This window comes from Narcine bancroftii, chromosome 10 (genome assembly GCF_036971445.1).
Source record: "Narcine bancroftii isolate sNarBan1 chromosome 10, sNarBan1.hap1, whole genome shotgun sequence".
In the NCBI taxonomy this organism is placed as follows: Eukaryota; Metazoa; Chordata; class Chondrichthyes; order Torpediniformes; family Narcinidae; genus Narcine; species Narcine bancroftii.
Genome location: NC_091478.1, coordinates 35,057,683 through 35,076,396, shown reverse-complemented (window position 1 = coordinate 35,076,396; position 18,714 = coordinate 35,057,683). Strand labels below are relative to the sequence as shown.

At 43.3% G+C, this 18,714-nt stretch overlaps 1 protein-coding gene across 1 annotated transcript in view; it reads right to left on the bottom strand.

The window, feature by feature from the left end:
- Window positions 1-18,714, bottom strand: part of ankrd22 (ankyrin repeat domain 22) — a 36,577-nt gene that overhangs the window by 6,183 nt on the left and 11,680 nt on the right. The window contains exons 2-5 of the mRNA XM_069900635.1: window positions 17,810-17,995; window positions 12,904-13,011; window positions 1,828-1,905; window positions 222-320 (exon numbers count right to left, since the gene is read on the bottom strand). Of these exons, the coding sequence (XP_069756736.1) occupies window positions 222-320; window positions 1,828-1,905; window positions 12,904-13,011; window positions 17,810-17,995 (471 nt within the window). The remainder of the gene's footprint in view (window positions 1-221; window positions 321-1,827; window positions 1,906-12,903; window positions 13,012-17,809; window positions 17,996-18,714) is intronic.

Sequence of the window (18,714 nt, the reverse complement as noted above, 5' to 3'; positions counted from 1 at the left end):
CTAAGCACAATGTATCTGAATGAAATTTTCTAGGTTTTTACCCCCAAATTTAATTAAATGGATCTTCATATTGGGCAAGATAGTGTAGAGAAGGTGGGGTGGGGAAGAAAGAGTAAGAGGTTTCCCAACTCTGCATCCTCCGTTAAAATATACACAACAATTAAACTTGTGATCTAATATTAGAATTCAATGGTGCAGCATGGAATGTATAAAATACTTACCTTATTGGCAATGGATGCATCTGCATTTGCTTTAATGAGAATGGAAACAATCCGTTGATTTTTCATTTGGCAAGCATAATGAAGAGCTGAGTTACCTTGCTGTAATGAGATTGAGAGCTAATGTTAAATACAAATACACGCGCGCACGCACGCACGCACGCACACACACACACACACACACACACACACACACACACACACACACACACACACACACACACACACACACACACACACACACACACACACACACACACACACACACACGTACAATAGATTTTGATGGAGACAAATTTTGGAATGAAGTTCAAGTTCAATTCCACACTTTTAAAATTATCCAACTGCACAAGTACAACCCTACGAAACCGCATTCTCTGGTCCTTGGTGCAAAATTTGCAGGCACACAACCAGACATAAACCACATACAGACAAACAATGCATACGCAGGACAAATATACATGTATAAAAATAAATATTGTTTAGTAAGATTAGTGCTTCAGATGGTTAGTGTGAGCAGTTCTTTAGCTATTCAGCACTCTGACTGCCTTTGGGAAGAAGCTATTCCTGCTGGTGATACTCCTGATGAGAGTAGTTGAAAGATGCTGTGTGTGGGGTGATAAGGGTCTTTTCACGCTGTCTTCAGACAATAATTCTGGTTGATCACATCGATTGGGGTGGGGGGGGGGGGGGAGGGAACCCCCATTGATCCCCTCTACTACTCTTTTGGTCGTGTGGATTGACCTCCAAATCAATTCTCTGCAGTGATAGAGTTCCTGGAGAAGATTGATGTGAAAGTGGCTGGTAGCCTTGCCCTCTTCAGTTTTCTCAGGAGATGCAGTCTATCTGACAAGTGAGGAGATGTGTGTTTATGATAGGTCACACTTTAGAAATTAACCCTTTAGAACAAAAAAAATCAAATGCACAGAAGTGTTGGGAAACACCACAGGAAGAACCAGTAACTGAGGCCACTGAACAAGGAAGATATGTGGTAATTTGTACTTACTGCATCTGCAAACAAGACCCAAATCTTTATTACCACTTTGTTACAACTCAGAATGAAAAAGCAGCTTTCTGCTTTGTCCTGACCACCAAGCAATAACATTGGAAATAGGGAGGCCCCATTTCAATAATAACCAGTTGCAATATGGGAATCAGAGATGAGGGTTTTTGCAAATTGAAGGAACTACAGCAGAAGTACAATTTAGGAGAGCAAAAAGAAAGCAATGCCTGGAGGCAAGAAAAAAGTTAAATGCCAGAGGGACTGGAGGAAGGGGAAAAGCCAGTGACCTTGGTGCTGGGGAGAACAATTTCAAAAGAGAGAACAGTCCCAATTTTGCCGACAGAGTGGAAGCTACATTTCGAAGAAAATTGTTTCTCAGAATTAACATTTCTTCCAAGATTTTCTCAAATGGGCTTCAGATCAGTTCGAATCATTCCTTTTTCCCCTTCTGCAAGGCATCAAGGTACAAGCCTACTTACATTTAAAAAATAAATTGGAACTAAAGACCCAATGAAAGGACTAGATGATTGTCCAAGAGCCAGCGCGATGGAATTGGGTGAAACCAATTCAAATGAACATAATATGCCAAAATGAACTATTCCTTACATGGTCTGTTGCATTTACATCCACTTTAGCGTTCAGCAATATCTTGATCAATGTTTCATTGCGTCTTTTCTTTGATTCCTGTGCAAAAGAAAATTAAGCAAATAATGATCAATACAATTTGTACTTGCTCTACCTATATGCAAAAATTTATTTACCACCTTGTTACTTCTCAGGATGAATCAACAACTTTCTCCTTAGTCGTGACTGCAATGTTGAAAATACGGAGGTCCCATTTCAATAAAAGGGAACCCACTCGTTGCGTTTGTAGACCACATGTGGCTAGCTTTGATTCTTAAATACCTGCATTAACTTAGAGTACACAGAAAAGAAGTGCCCCCAGTTAAAAAGCCCAAACTATTTTTAAGTTAACTATTTGAAGTTTATTATCCAAGTGGTTTTGTACTTGTTTGCAAGTCTGAACATCGTGTTAATGATGCACGGGTCGTGTTCAGCACACTTACTCAAAAGCCAGCAGGCCATTACTGTTGATTTTCCCACTCCATGTCTCCCAGTTGTCGCTATCTATCCCCACCCGCATTGAAGTCTCCCAAGATGACAAGTTTGTCGCTGGTTTCTGAATAGTCTAGGCCAGGTGCTCAAAGAAACTTTCCTCGTCTTTGTCTGAACTCATGACAGTTGAAGCAGACACTGGCAATGGTGATATGCTGGGACTTAAGAGGGAAATGAACTCCATGATACATTCATTGATTCCAGGGGGTAGGATAGGGATGTTCTTTAGCAGAGCAGTTTTGATTGTGATTTTCCTTTCCAAAGAACATATCCACTCCCTGCTTGATGCTTTGCAGCCACCAAACTACACAAAGATGCAGCTAGACATGTTCAATTATGCTCCTGTAAAAGGCTGTCAAGAGGGGGTCAGTAGCCTTACTCCCCTCAACCTCCTTTGTAAGTGTCGGTGCTGTTGTGCCTTTCTGACTAATGGGGTGGCGTGGGTGCAGGACATAGGTCCATCAAGGAACTTTGTGCTCTCCACTATGGCCACAACAGAACTAAGTATATGTAATGGAGAGTGATTGACCTTCATCCTCCTGAAGTCCACAATCATCTCCTTTGCCTTGTCAACATTGAGACAGGTCATTGATCTTGCACCATTTTACAAACCAGTCAACCTCTCTGTAAGCAGACTCATCACTGTTGCCGAGGAGGCCAACTGCTATCATCTACAAACTTGCTGATTCTGTTAGAACATAATCTGGCAGCTCAGTTGTGAGTCAGCGACATGAATGGTAGAAGGCCACTGAGGTGATGGGACTTGAGGTTCCGCTACCAACCCGGACTGACTATGGTCTTTTGTCAAGGAATCCAGTTGCCGAGAGGGACAGTGGGCCAAAGCGAAGACTGTGTTGAATGCTGAGCAGAAGTCAATGAACGACAGCATGAGGCACCATTTTCTAGATAGGTCAGGATGGAATGGAAGGTCAATACATCATCTATGGGAAGTAAAACACGAAAGTCTGCAGACACCAGAGTTGAAGTAAAACAAAATGCTGGAGAAACTCAGGTCAAACAGAGTCCTTTATGTAGCAAGATAAAATTACATAACTGACCATTCAAGCTGGACCCTTCATCAAGATATGACATTTTGGGCTTGAGCCCTTCATCAAGGGCACTTTTTGACCTGAGGAGTTTCTCCAACATTATGTTCTTATTTTAGCATCAGCTATGGACCGGTTTGGACAGTATGCAAACTGGAAAAGGTCCACTGTCGCTGGAAGGTAATGATTTGAAGCGATCCATTACCACTCACTCAAAGCACTTCATGATTGCAGAGCTCAGTACCACTGGCCAGTAGTTGTTTAGACCAGTTAATGATGCTCTCTGAGACACCAGGATGATGATGGCTGCCTTGAATCCTGCAGGGACAATGGACTGCTGCATTGAAATGTTAAAGATGTCAGTTAGGACCTTCAGTACCTTACCAGGGAGGCTGTCTGGTTTAGCTGCTTTGCGCGGGCTCTCATCCTAGATAGGATCCTTCTAACTTCAGCTGCTATGCGGGGTGCTATGCAGATCTCCTTCAGGGGAAGGAGAGGCTATTTTTTTTTTGGGGGGGGGGTCACATTGTTTTTCCTCATCAAATCAAGCATAGAAGGTATTCAACCTGACAACATAGGTAATCATCGTCACCGACTTGTAGTCAGTTATGATTTGTATACCCCGTCACATACGCCTCACGTTGCTGGTGTCACACAGTTGTCTGTTGCTTCACTGTGCATACTCACACTTTGCCTTCCTGATTGCATGGGAGAGCATTATACAGCACATGTACGTAACATTGTGAAGTGTACAGCTGGTTAGTTTGTTTCTGACTTGGGATTCCCCCACCCAAGAAATCTCCATGCTCTTTGAATTCAGGCCATCCAATGATCCCCATATCCTTCCTTTTTCATTGTTAAGTTTCAGGTTCCAAAACCCCAATCTATAGAAGGCCTCCCTAAACTGCTCCACTTTCATTTCCCCTCTGGAGAAATGTCAATACAGCCTCCTCGACACATCTCTTGGTCATCTACCCCAAGATATCACTGTGGCTCAACTATTGAACTCACGGTGACACTTCTGTTTAAAGCTGCCATGTAGATTCTTTTTTGTGTGTGTAATTCTCTAATATCTAAATTGATTCTCAACCTTAATTGAAGCAATTTTGTAAATTACACTGGACAACAATTTTTTTCTCCCACAAAGGGTTTTCTTCCTGGGGGAAAAAAATAGGGATTATGATAGACAACTTCAAACTGATACAGCAAATCTGAAATTATCTTTGTATCGCATAGTAATTTGGAGAAACATTTTGCATAATGATGCTGACACATTGTGTTAGTTCAACTGACTTAAAAATGTTTTACCATTGATTTTAGTTTGCACTCTGCATCAGATGCCTCTCATGTCAGTGTCCAACGATAGTCAGCCAGCATTGATGGATTCTAGTTGCCATGATGCTTCTTTTCCATGATCACAATGTCCTGGAGAAACCCTTCACCATGTTTGTCAGTGACTGCACCAAGATTAGCAGGGCAGATGTCCAAGTGCGAATAATGCAGAAAATGAATTTTCATCGACATGGTGCACTTCATGATTTTATATGCCTGAAGCATGTTGTCCATCCGCTGGATATAGCTTTGTGCTCTGCAGCTGTGTAGGTTAATTGGACATCACAAGCTTGTGGGCTGTTAGGGCATGTTGCTCTGTTGTAGGTCTAAATTTATAATTTTAATGGTGCATTTTACTGGCGTCACTAGGGGGTGTGGACCGCATCAGGTGACACCATCGGAGGGGGTGACACCAAAGTGAATGTCTATAAAATTTTTGTGCAGTGTTTCAGCAAAAATTTCTTATTTTTATAAAAATATCCCTGTAGAACTAACAAAAACATTTTTCGTTAGCCCAGCTTACATGTATCAATATACCTACAAGACGAAAACTCGATGTTAATTTGCTTTTTAAACCTTTTAATGCACTCTGGTCAGAGCTGTTATTATTACCCAATTACAATGACGCTTTAAATCACATGGTTTTGTCTGCACACGCTACAAGCATGCGCTGTTGTTTTCGTTGTTGCTGGTATTCTTATAGTCGCTACTTTTGTCAAAATTTCTGGTGTTTTAGCTACAATATTGTGATCATTAGTATTTGAAATAAATTTAGGTTGTGCATAAGATATTGTAATTTAAAGATGTAATTTTAATTTTGCTAGTTGTTTATCTCACTACTATTGCCATTACATTCAGTGATGCATGGGAACGACGATTTCCTGAGTAACATCGGTTCAAAAAACATGACTAAGGATTGGGTATGATCTTGTACAGGAGGAAGTCCAGGGTGGTAACTGCACTGGGTGACACCAACCCAAGTGATGCCACTGGTGCAGTTTTCCAGAATGTTCATTCTGCCTGATATTGAGCACACTGCAGGTGCCAACAGCTGTGGCTCTTAGCAGTGGCAGATAAACCATTAGGCTGAGTAGGTGCTGAAGCCTTGGGGCCTGAAGGGTAAGGGTAAGCCCCTAGGCTTCAGCTGTTCATTTAAGGGTAGACACCTGCTGCCTGGTCTCTACTTAATGCATCGCCACCTGCGCAGAAGAAGCCGGCGGAAATGTGGCCGTGGCCAGAGTCCGCGCTGCGCCATTGCCGGGGTGAGGTGCGCGCAGTGGCTCATGGGAGCTGCTGGCAGGATCATGATGAAGATTTGCATTTTTTTTGCGGCATTTCGATGGGTGATGTGTCCAGTGTGTGAGATGATTGCGAATGGATGACCAGACTCCAATCGAATTGGATGTTAAAAATCTAATAGTTTGGTGGGAAGGTGGAGGAATCGAGGATGATTGGGGAGGGGGCCACAGGTTGAAAAGCAGCTCAACTTGCCCCTCGAGAGCATTCGGAGGCAGACACTTAAGTATTTAGCGGCACTCTGGTGGGCACCGCTGTGATTGACTGAGAGGTCACCTCACTGAGGTCACAGTGGCAGACCAGCACACACTCCCCAATCCTCCACCTTCCTCAGTTCCTCCCACCACCAAACTATTAGATTTTCAACATCCAATTCACTCAGAGAGATGTTAAAAATCTAATAGTTTGGTGCTCGGGAAGGTGGAGGAGGTGGGGAAAGAGTCCCGACGAGCATGACATGACGCCGGGCCAGCAACTGAGGCATCAAACTACCAGTGCCACTTCTGGGATAGGTTACAAGGCTAGTTCAGTGCCTGCTGCCAGCCCGGGTCGTGCTCGTTGGGACTCGAGGGGGCCAGACTCCTAAACTCTTCCTTGTTATATTCCAGCATCCACCTGACCCCTCTCCTGTCCCAACAAGTCACTTGTTTTTCCATAAACGAAGTGAACACCTCAACAACTTAATCGAAATAATCTGTGCAGCAAAGAAAGAGCACGATGTGACCAAATTATGATGGATAATAATGTGGAATACAAGATCTGTTATCATCGATTCATCGAACTTGTCTTCGTGATATTTTTTATTTATGGATGTTATATAGTACTAAGTACATATTAGTGAAGTTGAACTTCTCCTCTAGTCGCTCAGTCAAGGCTCGTGCCGTCCGGGGTCAGAGGTTCTCGGCTTGTCATGGGCAGGAAGGGAGGGGGAGCTCAGTCAGTCCGCTGCCTGGGAAAAGCTGGAGGGGCCTCGTGGCTCAGAGAGCGTCCATGGAGAATAATGACATCTCCAACATGAACAGCGAAAAGACTAACCCAAAAAGGGCGATAACGCATAGGACAGCTTTAAAGATTGAAACTGACATGACGCACACCCACACAAAATCATCTTAAGATGTGAGTGGGCATAAGCTTCAATTTAAATAGCCGAATCTTCCATTTAAAACACAAGCATTGGAACTACAACTGATTATAAGTCATTACCCCTCCCCACGCCACCCGCCCTATTTTCTTCCAAAATTACATTTACCACCACAACACATATTTGTCCTCAAGTTTACAGAGCATAGAAAAATTCCACTAAACCAAACAACAAGCTGTGGCACGCACAACTCCAAGTGCGTGTGAGAGAGCAAGAGGATTAGAAGTTGGTGAGTAGAGGCATGGTCACGAATACCCCCACCATGACGCTGATCCTGGAGGTGCGGGCCTTACTAAAATTCAGCCTAGGGTCTCGGGTGGTGGTTAATCTGCCATTGCCTCTTGGTGATTCTATCAACAAGGCAACAGCTGCAGGTGGAACCCATCAACACAGCTGGGTGGGACAGATACCAGATCCAATATCATTTTATTTTTGGTTGATATAATTTAAGAAATGTCCATCTCATTAGAGCAGTCAAGATCTCACTCAGTTTAAGGGAGGTAGCAATAATGAGGTTAGAGTGGCGGATAGCGTGACATTATTACAGTGCCAGCAACCCAGGTTCGAATCTGACGCTGTGTGCAAGGAGCTTGTATGTTCTCCCAGCCTCCGCGAGGGTCTGTCCCAGGTGCTCTGGTTTCCTCTCACCCTCCAAAACACATGGGGTTATAGATTAAATTAGGTGTAATTGGGTGGCTCAGATTTAAATGGCTGGAATTGGCTTCTACCATGCTGCACATTTTTAATATTTTAAAATTAATTTAAAAATTAAAATGCCAGGTGCTGAGTGTGTGAACAAAGGTGCCATTAGGCAGAATTCTCCTTCCACCTACTGTTTATTGGATCCCATTTGGACCATTTCTCTTTTCATTATATTTAGAATATTTACATTATTTCTTCCAACTCTCCCAGTTCCAATCAACATTTTGTACAGCTGCCATTGTCAAGATATATATATATAGAATGATCTTTCTCCCACTGCCAAAATTCAGAATATTGACAATTGCTTCAAAGTGAAAGGTTTGTTCCTTTAGAGAATGGGAGAAAAAAGGGATTAAAAGAATAGAAAATTGTTTTTCAGGAAATAGATTATTATCCTTTGAACAAATGAAAGATAAATACAACATAACTCAAGATACAGCACTGGCATATTACCAATTGAGATCCTACTTGAAGGATAAATTAGGAAGCAGTTTGAGTTTGCCAGAGGGAAGTAACTTTGAATATGTGATTACAGATACAATGATAATCAAAAGATTTATAACAAATATGTATATTAAACTCCAAGAAAAGGAGAATGAGGAAACAAATGGTAAAACTAAACAAAAATGGGAACAAGATTTAAATATAAAGATAAAAAAGGAAACATGGGAGAAGTTATGCTCTGGAACGATGAGAAATACAATAAATACGAGGTTACGTATGATACAATATAACTGGATACACAGGCTATACATTACACCTCAAAAGTTAAATAAATGGGACCCAATAGTATCTGATAGATGTTTTCGATGTAAAAAAGAAATGGGAACAACAATTCATGCAATCTGGACATGTGAGAAAGTAGAAAAATTTTGGGAAGATCTAAATCAGATATTAAATAAAATAACAGAAAACAATATACCAAAGAATCCAGAGATCTTCCTCCTAAGTAACATAAAAAACAAAGAATTTGGAATTGATTTGGAGGATGCACAAAAAAGATTTGTTAAGATAGCTCTAGCCGTAGCAAAAAAATGTATTATGTCAACCTGGAAATTGGAAGATAATTTGAAAATACAACAATGGTATATAGAAATGAATAAATGTATTCCATTAGCCGCACTGTGATTCTGGGAGAATATTCTCGGCGACACTAGGTATTATTCTATTTAGTAGAATCCTAGCGAAGATTTTGCCTGCAATGGAGAGCAACGTGATTCCCCTGTAGTTTGAGCAGTCTGATTTCTCGCCTTTGTTTTTGTACAGGGTGATGATGGTGGCATCACGAAGATCCTGAGGCAGTTTACCTTGGTCCCAACAAAGCATGAAAAACTCATGCAGTTTGGCATGCAGAGTTTTGCCGCCAGCCTTCCAGACTTCTGGGGGGAGTCCATCCATACCTGCTGCTTTGCCACTTTTCAGTTGTTCGATTGCCTTATATGTCTCATCCAGGGTGGGAACCTCATCCAGCTCTAGCCTTAGGGGCTGTTGAGGGAGCTGGAGCAGGGCGGAATCTTGGACTGAGCGGTTGGCACTGAAATGAGATTGGAAGTGTTCTGACCATCGGTTGAGGATGGAGATCTTGTCGCTGAGGAGGACTTTGCTGTCTGAGCTGCGCAGCGGGCTTTGGACTTGGGGTGAGGGGCCGTACACAGCCTTTAGAGCCTTGTAGAAACCCCTGAAGTCGCCATTGTCCGCACTGAGCTGGGTTCGTTTGGCGAGGCTAGTCCACCACTCATTTTGGATCTCCCGGAGTTTGTGCTGAAGATGGCTGCATGCGCGACGGAAGGCTTGTTTCTTCTCTGGACAGGACGGCTTTGTAAGGTGAGCCTGGTGGGCAGCTCGCTTCTTTGCCAGCAGCTCCTGGATTTCCTGGCTGTTTCCGTCAAACCAGTCCTTGTTTTTCCTGGAGGAGAAGCCCAGTACCTCTTCAGTGGATTGCAGTATGGTAGTCTTCAACTGATCCCAGAGGGTTTCAGGGGACGGGTCCGTGAGGCGGGTTGCATCGTCGAGCTTTGCTTTGAGGTTTGCCTGGAAGTTTCCTCTCGCTTCGTCTGACTGCAGGTTTCCAACATTGAACCTCTTTCTGGGGTTTGCTTTCGCGCAAACAGAGGAACCACTGACATGGTCTTTGCCCTCAGACAGCTCCAAGAAAAGTGCAGAGAACAAAACAAAGGACTCTACATCACCTTTGTTGACCTCACCAAAGCCTTCGACACCGTGAGCAGGAAAGGGCTTTGGCAAATACTAGAGCGCATCGGATGTCCCCCAAAGTTCCTCAACATGATTATCCAACTGCACGAAAACCAACAAGGTCGGGTCAGATACAGCAATGAGCTCTCTCAACCATTCTCCATTAACAATGGCGTGAAGCAAGGCTGTGTTCTCGCACCAACCCTCTTTTCAATCTTCTTCAGCATGATGCTGAACCAAGCCATGAAAGACCCCAACAATGAAGACGCTGTTTACATCTGGTACCGCACGGATGGCAGTCTCTTCAATCTGAGGCGCCTGCAAGCTCACACCAAGACACAAGAGAAACTTGTCCGTGAACTACTCTTTGCAGACGATGCCGCTTTAGTTGCCCATTCAGAGCCAGCTCTTCAGCGCTTGACGTCCTGCTTTGCCAAAATGTTTGGCCTGGAAGTCAGCCTGAAGAAAACTGAGGTCCTCCATCAGCCAGCTCCCCACCATGACTACCAGCCCCCCCACATCTCCATCAGGCACACAAAACTCAAAACGGTCAACCAGTTTACCTATCTCGGCTGCACCATTTCATCAGATGCAAGGATCGACAATGAGATAGACAACAGACTCGCCAAGGCAAATAGCGCCTTTGGAAGACTACACAAAAGAGTCTGGAAAAACAACCAACTGAAAAACCTCACAAAGATAAGCGTATACAGAGCCGTTGTCATACCCACACTCCTGTTCGGCTCCGAATCATGGGTCCTCTACCGGCACCACCTACGGCTCCTAGAACGCTTCCACCAGCGTTGTCTCCGCTCCATCCTCAACATCCATTGGAGCGCTTACATCCCTAACGTCGAAGTACTCGAGATGGCAGATGTCGACAGCATCGAGTCCACGCTGCTGAAGATCCAGCTGCGCTGGATGGGTCACGTCTCCAGAATGGAGGACCATCGCCTTCCCAAGATCGTGTTATATGGCGAGCTCTCCACTGGCCACCGTGACAGAGGTGCACCAAAGAAAAGGTACAAGGACTGCCTAAAGAAATCTCTTGGTGCCTGCCACATTGACCACCGCCAGTGGGCTGATAACACCTCAAACCGTGCATCTTGGCGCCTCACAGTTTGGCGGGCAGCAACCTCCTTTGAAGAAGACCGCAGAGCCCACCTCACTGACAAAAGGCAAAGGAGGAAAAACCCAACACCCAACCCCAACCAACCAATTTTCCCCTGCAACCGCTGCAATCGTGTCTGCCTGTCCCGCATCGGACTTGTCAGCCACAAACGAGCCTGCAGCTGACGTGGACTTTTTACCCCCTCCATAAATCTTCGTCCGCGAAGCCAAGCCAAAGAATTCCATTAGAAAAAATAACATATAGTTTAAGAAATAATATTGAAATATTCGAACAAATATGGGAGCCCTACATGAAACACAATAGCGAAAATCTACCGGGGACAATCACTACCTAAGTTAACGGAAGGAAAAGGAAATTAAAAGAATGGACTCAGTGGAATTTCTTGTGTATTTTTATTGAATGACAACATTGTTTGACTGGTTTAATGTATCCTAGATTTTGTACCTTAAATGGACGGGAGGGGGGAGGTAGGGAGGGTGGGATGGGAGGAGGGAGGGGGGGGGGAGAAAATGACACTGTATATGTGTGAAAAGGAAAAAGTGTGTATCATGGTTAATGTGATTTATGGTGTGAAAAATAAAAAATTGAAAAAAAAGGAAGAGAAAAAAAAAGTGAAAGGTTTGTGTTTTATGGTAATACCACACGAGAGGTGAGTCAAATGCCTGAACATCAGGATTTCCGAATAGTCATATTGCAGATTTTTTTTTTATATATACATTATAACAAAGACCTTGCAAAGTAGTTTATGCAAGAAAAAAAAAACCTCAAGTGAAAAGCATTCATATATGTGCCTTGCTGCATAGTGCCTGATACATCAGTGGTTTTCATCCTTTATCTTTCCACTCACATACCACTTTTCAGTGATCCCTATGTCATCGGTGCTCTGTAATTATCCTGCTGAAGACCCAACTGCGCTGGGTGGGTCACGTCTCCAGAATGGAGGACCATCGCCTTCCTAAGATCGTGTTCTATGGCGAGCTCTCCACTGGCCACTGAGACAGAGGTGCACCAAAGAAGAGGTACAAGGACTGCTTAAAGAAATCTCTTGGTGCCTCCCACATTGACCACCGCCAGTGAGCTGATCTCGCCTCCAACCGTGCATCTTGGTGCCTCACAGTTCGGCGGGCACCAACCTCCTTTGAAGAAGACCGCAGAGCCCACCTCACTGACAAAAGACAAAGGAGGAAAAACCCAACACCCAACCAACCAATTTTCCCTTGCAACCGTGCCTGCCTGCCCCGCATCAGACTTGTCAGTCACCAACGAGCCTGCAGCAGACGTGGACATACCCCTCCATAAATCTTCATCTGCGAAGCCAAGCCAAAGAAGAAGATATGAGTGGGAAGGGAAGGCTGAGATTCACTGCTCGAGGCCCAATGGTTACTGAAATATTTTGCTTGAGAAAAATTGTCATTGGCCCATTTCCTTTGGCGTTATGAATCCGTGCACATAACGAGTCAATGAGGTACGATTAAAACAGGTTTTCAAACTTTTTCATTCCACTCACATACACTTTAAGCAATCCCTTACTAATCACCGAGCACCTATGGCAGTAGGGAATACGTAAAGTGGAATGTGAGTGGAAAGAAAATGGTTGAGAACCCCTATGCTACATGCACCACCACAGCAAATTAATGCACTGGAAGTTGGAAGGTAGATACGCTGCAACTTAAATAGAGACAACACTAATTATTACTACAAAGAAAAGTCATCCTAATACTCACCATTATAATGTAGCCCAGAAGCAAAACAGGCATCAAGATGATAATTAGCAGATAGTCCAGAAAAATTAATCTTCTCCTTACGGCATAATGCAAACACGTTCGTTCCTTCTTTAAAATTAAAAAAGAAAGTCAAGTCAGTGAGGAAACAAAAACTTAGTAAAAAATATACATGCATATCATTTTATTTGATTTTCTAACACTGCAGGCAGCTTTCCACAATTAGCATCGAATTTCATGTAATTATGGAAAATTGCAGAGTAGTAGGGTCAGAGGGTTGATGTGGAAGTCTTATTGATACACAGGCCTGAGCTGTGCTAAACATTTCCCCCCCCACTCCCCCCACACACTAGGACCAAGTTGGTCATTGTAATGCAAAGTATTCTGCAGAGTGCAGGAAGAGATTCCTGTTCAGAAAGAACTCAGGAGTGGGATGAGGAAATCAAGGGACAAATTAACACAAACCCCTACTGACCCCTGAAAATAGGCTTTGGGAATCAAGGCACTTTGTTTTGCACTTGGAGAACAGCAAATATTAATAATCAATTGTTCATATTTATTATCCCTTTTTAATTAAATTATGCATTGCGTTCTAGTTTTTTTTAAATCTATTTTTGTAGGTTTTACGCACACGTATCAAGTACCAGTTTGGATTTTGGTGTACGTGTACATTGTATAATGCATATGATAAACTCAATATCACAGTTAACTGCATCCATTGTTTCTGATGTGAACAGGATACCTACTTTTGTTTTCTGTTCATTGCAGTGAGACAGCTGTGATAGCTAAATACATGGAGTGTGATCAAGGACATAAAAATAGCATTACAGGACATTCAATAATCTCATGCACATGATCAATGCATTGTCAAATCCCATCTCCCACCAAATGCACAAATTCTGCGTGTCATTGTTCAACGACCAGCCAATCTACTGTAGCAGTGAGACCTACCAGACAAAACAGCGTCGAAGCCAACTGAGGGGTTGACGTGATTGCAGGTGCTAGGCACGCAGATCTCTTCCTTACATCGCACAACCTCTCAGGCCTTCAAGCTGCCAGAAGCACACTTCTCCAATGCCACCTCATCACCAGCACCGCACTCATTGCAACCTTGTTTTTGCATGGCTTTCTCTCCCGCTCTCCCTCCCTCCTTTAAATCAAGTAAGTTCTACCATCAGGTCAGGCTGGGGTTATATGTCAAGATAATTAAGAGGAAGGCAAAATGTCATTTGATTTGATGTTCAAAGCTAACAGCTCAGATACTGACACCTTACATCATAGTGAAGTTAGGTTGGAGGCAGAATCTTCATTTTAATAGACACCTGGGTAAAGGGTACAGCAGTGCTGTTAAGGTTTTAAAAAACCACACCCAACTTTACTCTCCTCTGAAGTAAGGTAGTCAAAGGAGAGGCACTTGGATATGAGCAACAGGGAATTTACATGCTTGCTCAAAGTCCTGTGTAACATAAAACAAGAACCTCAAGTTGACACAAGATATTGCAAAAATTCCATAAGCATTCCTTTTCAATAAGTGGTAGGCCTTTCAAATCGATTCAGACACAATTATGCTGAGTCCGATGGCCAGCGCAACTTCCATTGCATTCAAGTGCTCCAATGAAACTCAGTCTTTTTGCTTTAGGTGCCAGTGTTCAAGAGCCTGCAGGATGTTGCAAAGCAGCACTCCACCCTCCAAGTAATAAGGGGATTTTGCAGAGAAATGGTACTGAGGTAAACGGTCAGTCGGGAACACAAAGGGTGGAACAGGTCTGAAAGGCCAGGTACATATCTACCTCCTCTCCATGATCTAAAGCACATGCTACCAGTGGCCACACACAGACAGTACTATGGAGGTAGGGAAAGCCCTTTGGTTTTGATGCACAGCAGAATTGACATCGAGCAACTGAAAATGGTGTGGATACATTCAAAAGGCCCCTTTTGATGTCACCCAGATTAAAATGTTTATTGACACAGGTGCAGAGTTACAGTGGAAAACTTAGTTTTGCATGCCATACACACAGCTTGCCAATAAAAGTCACTATGCCCCAGTCCTTTTGTGAATCCATACGAAAAAAATATTCACAGAAAACACCAGCATGTTTAATCAACTTTAGCACTGATATTACAAGCAAACAAAATTTAAAATGTAATTCCAACACAACAGTGGGATCTTGATGGGAATCTGGCATGACCAATGCTCCACTCATAATCCTGTAACTGACCTGGCTCCAATCTGGGTCCCCTCGCTCCTTGCTCACACTGCCCACCACCGTCAAAACCGCTCCTCTCGCTCTCCACACCTGCCTCAGTGCTCTCTGCCTAGTCCCGAGTGGGCTCATCAGGAGGCAGGGACACTGAGCCACCCCTCTGCTTGCTCCCTATTCAGACCCGACTTCATTCTCCCTTGCCAAGGAAAGGCAGGTCGAGCAGTGAGCAGGAAATGGCAATGAAAATGGCTTCAGATTGCAAGCAGCCATAACCACCAAGGTTCATGGGCACCTAATAACTATGGGCAATATGATCCTTGTTAAAACATAGAACTGTACAGTCAATGTTGTGCCGACCTGCACACTAACTACTTCACCATTCATCTACCTCTTCCCCACCTCACAAGCCTCTATTTTGCTTACAATTCATGTGCCCACCTTCAAGTCTTTCAAATCTCCCTATTGTACCAGCCTCCACCACTACTCCTGGTAATGCATTCCTGGCACCCACCACTCTGTGTGGGCGTGGGCCTGGGCGTGGGCGGGAGGAAAACTTTCTTCTAGATCTCCCCTAAACTTTCCTTCCCTGGGGGGGAAAAGAGAGATGCTGGCTGCCACTGTCTACGCCCTCTCATAAACCTATACACATGCATGCACTGGTGAGAATTCAGCAAAGAATTTCTTATTGAAGCATGAATATTGCTCTTCCCCTATCTGAACAATTGACCCCAGCACTTGGTTAATATCTAGACCCCTGCTGGGAGCTTGCTTACTCCTCCATCATGTACTCCCTTTCCTCATTTCAACAAAACACCCCCAGAGGAATATCCATTCATGCTGGAGAGAATCTGCTCTGTGTAGAAGTGTTGAAATTGGGCCAAAGTGCCTCAGCAGCTGCCAGAACACTCCCTGTGGACATCAACAACTTTAAAAATTATCTTAGAAAGTGTTCCCAAAATTGTAACAGAAGTCTGCAGAAATTAAATCAGCAAGTGATTGTTCAGTAGAGAGATCAAGGACCTGCTGGGAGAACTGGATTGAAGTTTGCCAGCACTGGTGACAAAGGAGTTTCATATCAGACCAATTTCACTCTTGGTCTACTCCCCATTCTTCTGGTGGGTGTAATCTACCCACATCCCCGGAATCACTGCCATGGTTCCTATCACAATTGTGCACCCATCCATCAGATGCCTATTATTCACCCATAAACAAAAGCAGAGCCAAATTTTGCAGGCCACATTTGGAAAAAAATATTTTAAAATAGGCTTAAGGGATTTGAAAGAGTGGCCACAAAGACAAAAGGAGTGCAAAGAATATGCTCGATGTTAGCAAAGCCTAAGCTTCCCAACTAATCCTTTCCTTGGCCCAAGTAGTTTAAAAAAAAATTTAGACCTTTAGCATATAACAACCCATTTCAGCCCACGTGTCCATGCGGCCCAATTTACATCCAATTAACCTGCATGTACAGACCAAGTACCCCTTATCTAAAGAAAACAGAGAAGATCCAAAAACTGACATTTTTTTGTTTAGCGCCAAGTGGAAAAAGAACTCAACACCTGACTTGCCTATGTGGGGCTCTGACGCTCTGTTGGCACCAGTTTGATTACAATAATAGTTTTTTTTTAAATGAAATCTTTCCTCCTGGCCAGAAAGATGCAAAACGGAATCGGGTCCAAATCCTTCAGCATCTGCTGCTGCCAGAGTCGGTGAAGGCAACTCCATTCTCAGCATCTGGTGTGGTGCCATCCAAATTGGAGGTCACCTCAGACTTGCGGTGGGGGAGGTGGTTGGGGACCAGAGGTGGTCGGGGACCGGCGGCAGCAGTAGGGAGGTGGTCTTCTTTTGTAAGCAGAGAGCAAGGCTTTTTTTAGCCGTACTAAACATTATCTCACGTGAATTTTCCACTTGTTGCTTCAAGTTGGCACTTAAAAAGCCTGCTGTTGTGGTTTAATCGTTGTTGTTTATTCTGCTGTTGCTATTGTCCTGCTTAGTTCAATTGTTCCAAACTCCATAAAAAAAACAAAATCCAATAGAAATTTCTGGTCCCAAGTATTTCGGATAAGGGGTACTTGAACTGCACTTAGTTTTGCTTGGAGCTATCAGGGGGCCATTGTAAATGGAGGAGTTATCTTAGTGTTACGGCCCAATCTTTGACAGACACCAATTTTGAGTTGATCGCACACACCAGGAAGGGACAGAGTAAAATGACTTCTTATGCACACTTTTAAGTGAAATGTTGCAAATGGTGTGATTTTTTTTTTCTTTAATCAAGTAGGGGAGGTGTATGGGAGCTGCTATTAAATTTCTTTGCTGTAAACAATGTTTATAGCAGTTTATCTCAGGATTGTGGGAGCTCCTACACATAGCTTAATGAGCAACCTGCTGAGGCCAGAGAAACAACTATGAAAGAATTGATGGATTTGATGAAGAATCCCATTGTTTCCCCCGTCCAAAAAAAAAACATGTGAGGTGAGAAAAAAAGGTTGAAAATTACATAATGGTTAAGGAAATCTAAAATGAAGAGTTCATCAAGTGTGCACCTGAAATCAGGTCAACACACACAAACTAGCCCAAGCAAAGGAATCTGCAGGTAAAACTATGTAAGATATGTATCTTATTGGGTTAACAAGAAACATTCCACAGAGCCTACAGCAGCGAGAATGTGCAAAAGCATTTACAAGTCCAGACACATACAGACAAATCACCTTGTTCCTGAGATTGACATCAGCTTCTTTTCTCAGTAGATATCGCACAATTTCAACCCTGCCTGCCCTGCAAGCAGCAATTAGTGGGGTGTCTCCATAGCGTGCATCTTGTTGGTTCACATCGTTTACTAGCAGCAGTTCCTTCAGCTCTCTAAAATCATTCTGATATGCTGCTTGGCAGATGGGCTGTGGAGCAGTACAGAAAAACAGATTAGCATCACTGTGCTATTGTTTTGTTCACATGTATTTCATGACTTGTCAGCCACAAACGAGCCTGCAGCTGACGTGGACATTACCCCTCCATAAATCTTCGTCCGCGAAGCCAAGCCAAAGAAGATTACAAATACTTTCATTTTCCTCTTGAAGTTGCAACTGAGTTTTTTTAAAAAAAAAGCAAGACACATGCAGAATGCTTGAAAGCTGAAATTTAAAAAATGCAAATACTAGAAATATTCAGGTCAGAAGGTATCTGTGGCAAGAGTAAGTAAACATTCTTGCCAATTCTCTTCCTCCAGAAAGTAAAGGCAATAACCTGCAGCATTAAAGTGTAAATGTATTGGTATGAATCTCAAAATTATGCAGATTATAGTGTTGGGAAACTGCCAGCCAGATCATGTTTGTATGAAAAAAGATAAAGGTTTCATTTAAAAATGTTTTGCCTGAAACATTATCATACCCTCACCCCTCCACAGAAGCTATTGCAGATTTCCAGCATTCTGATTTTATTTTCTACTTTTACTACGGGAAACAAAAAAAGTTATGAAACTTTAAAAAAGCAATAGGAAGCAGCACAAGTTATGAACCACAGTTGATCACTGGTTCTTGTGTCCTTCCTTTTCTCTCCCCTTGCCCCCCCACCACCCCAAGGTCCATTCCTCTCACCAGAAGATGGGGGATCTGGAGCC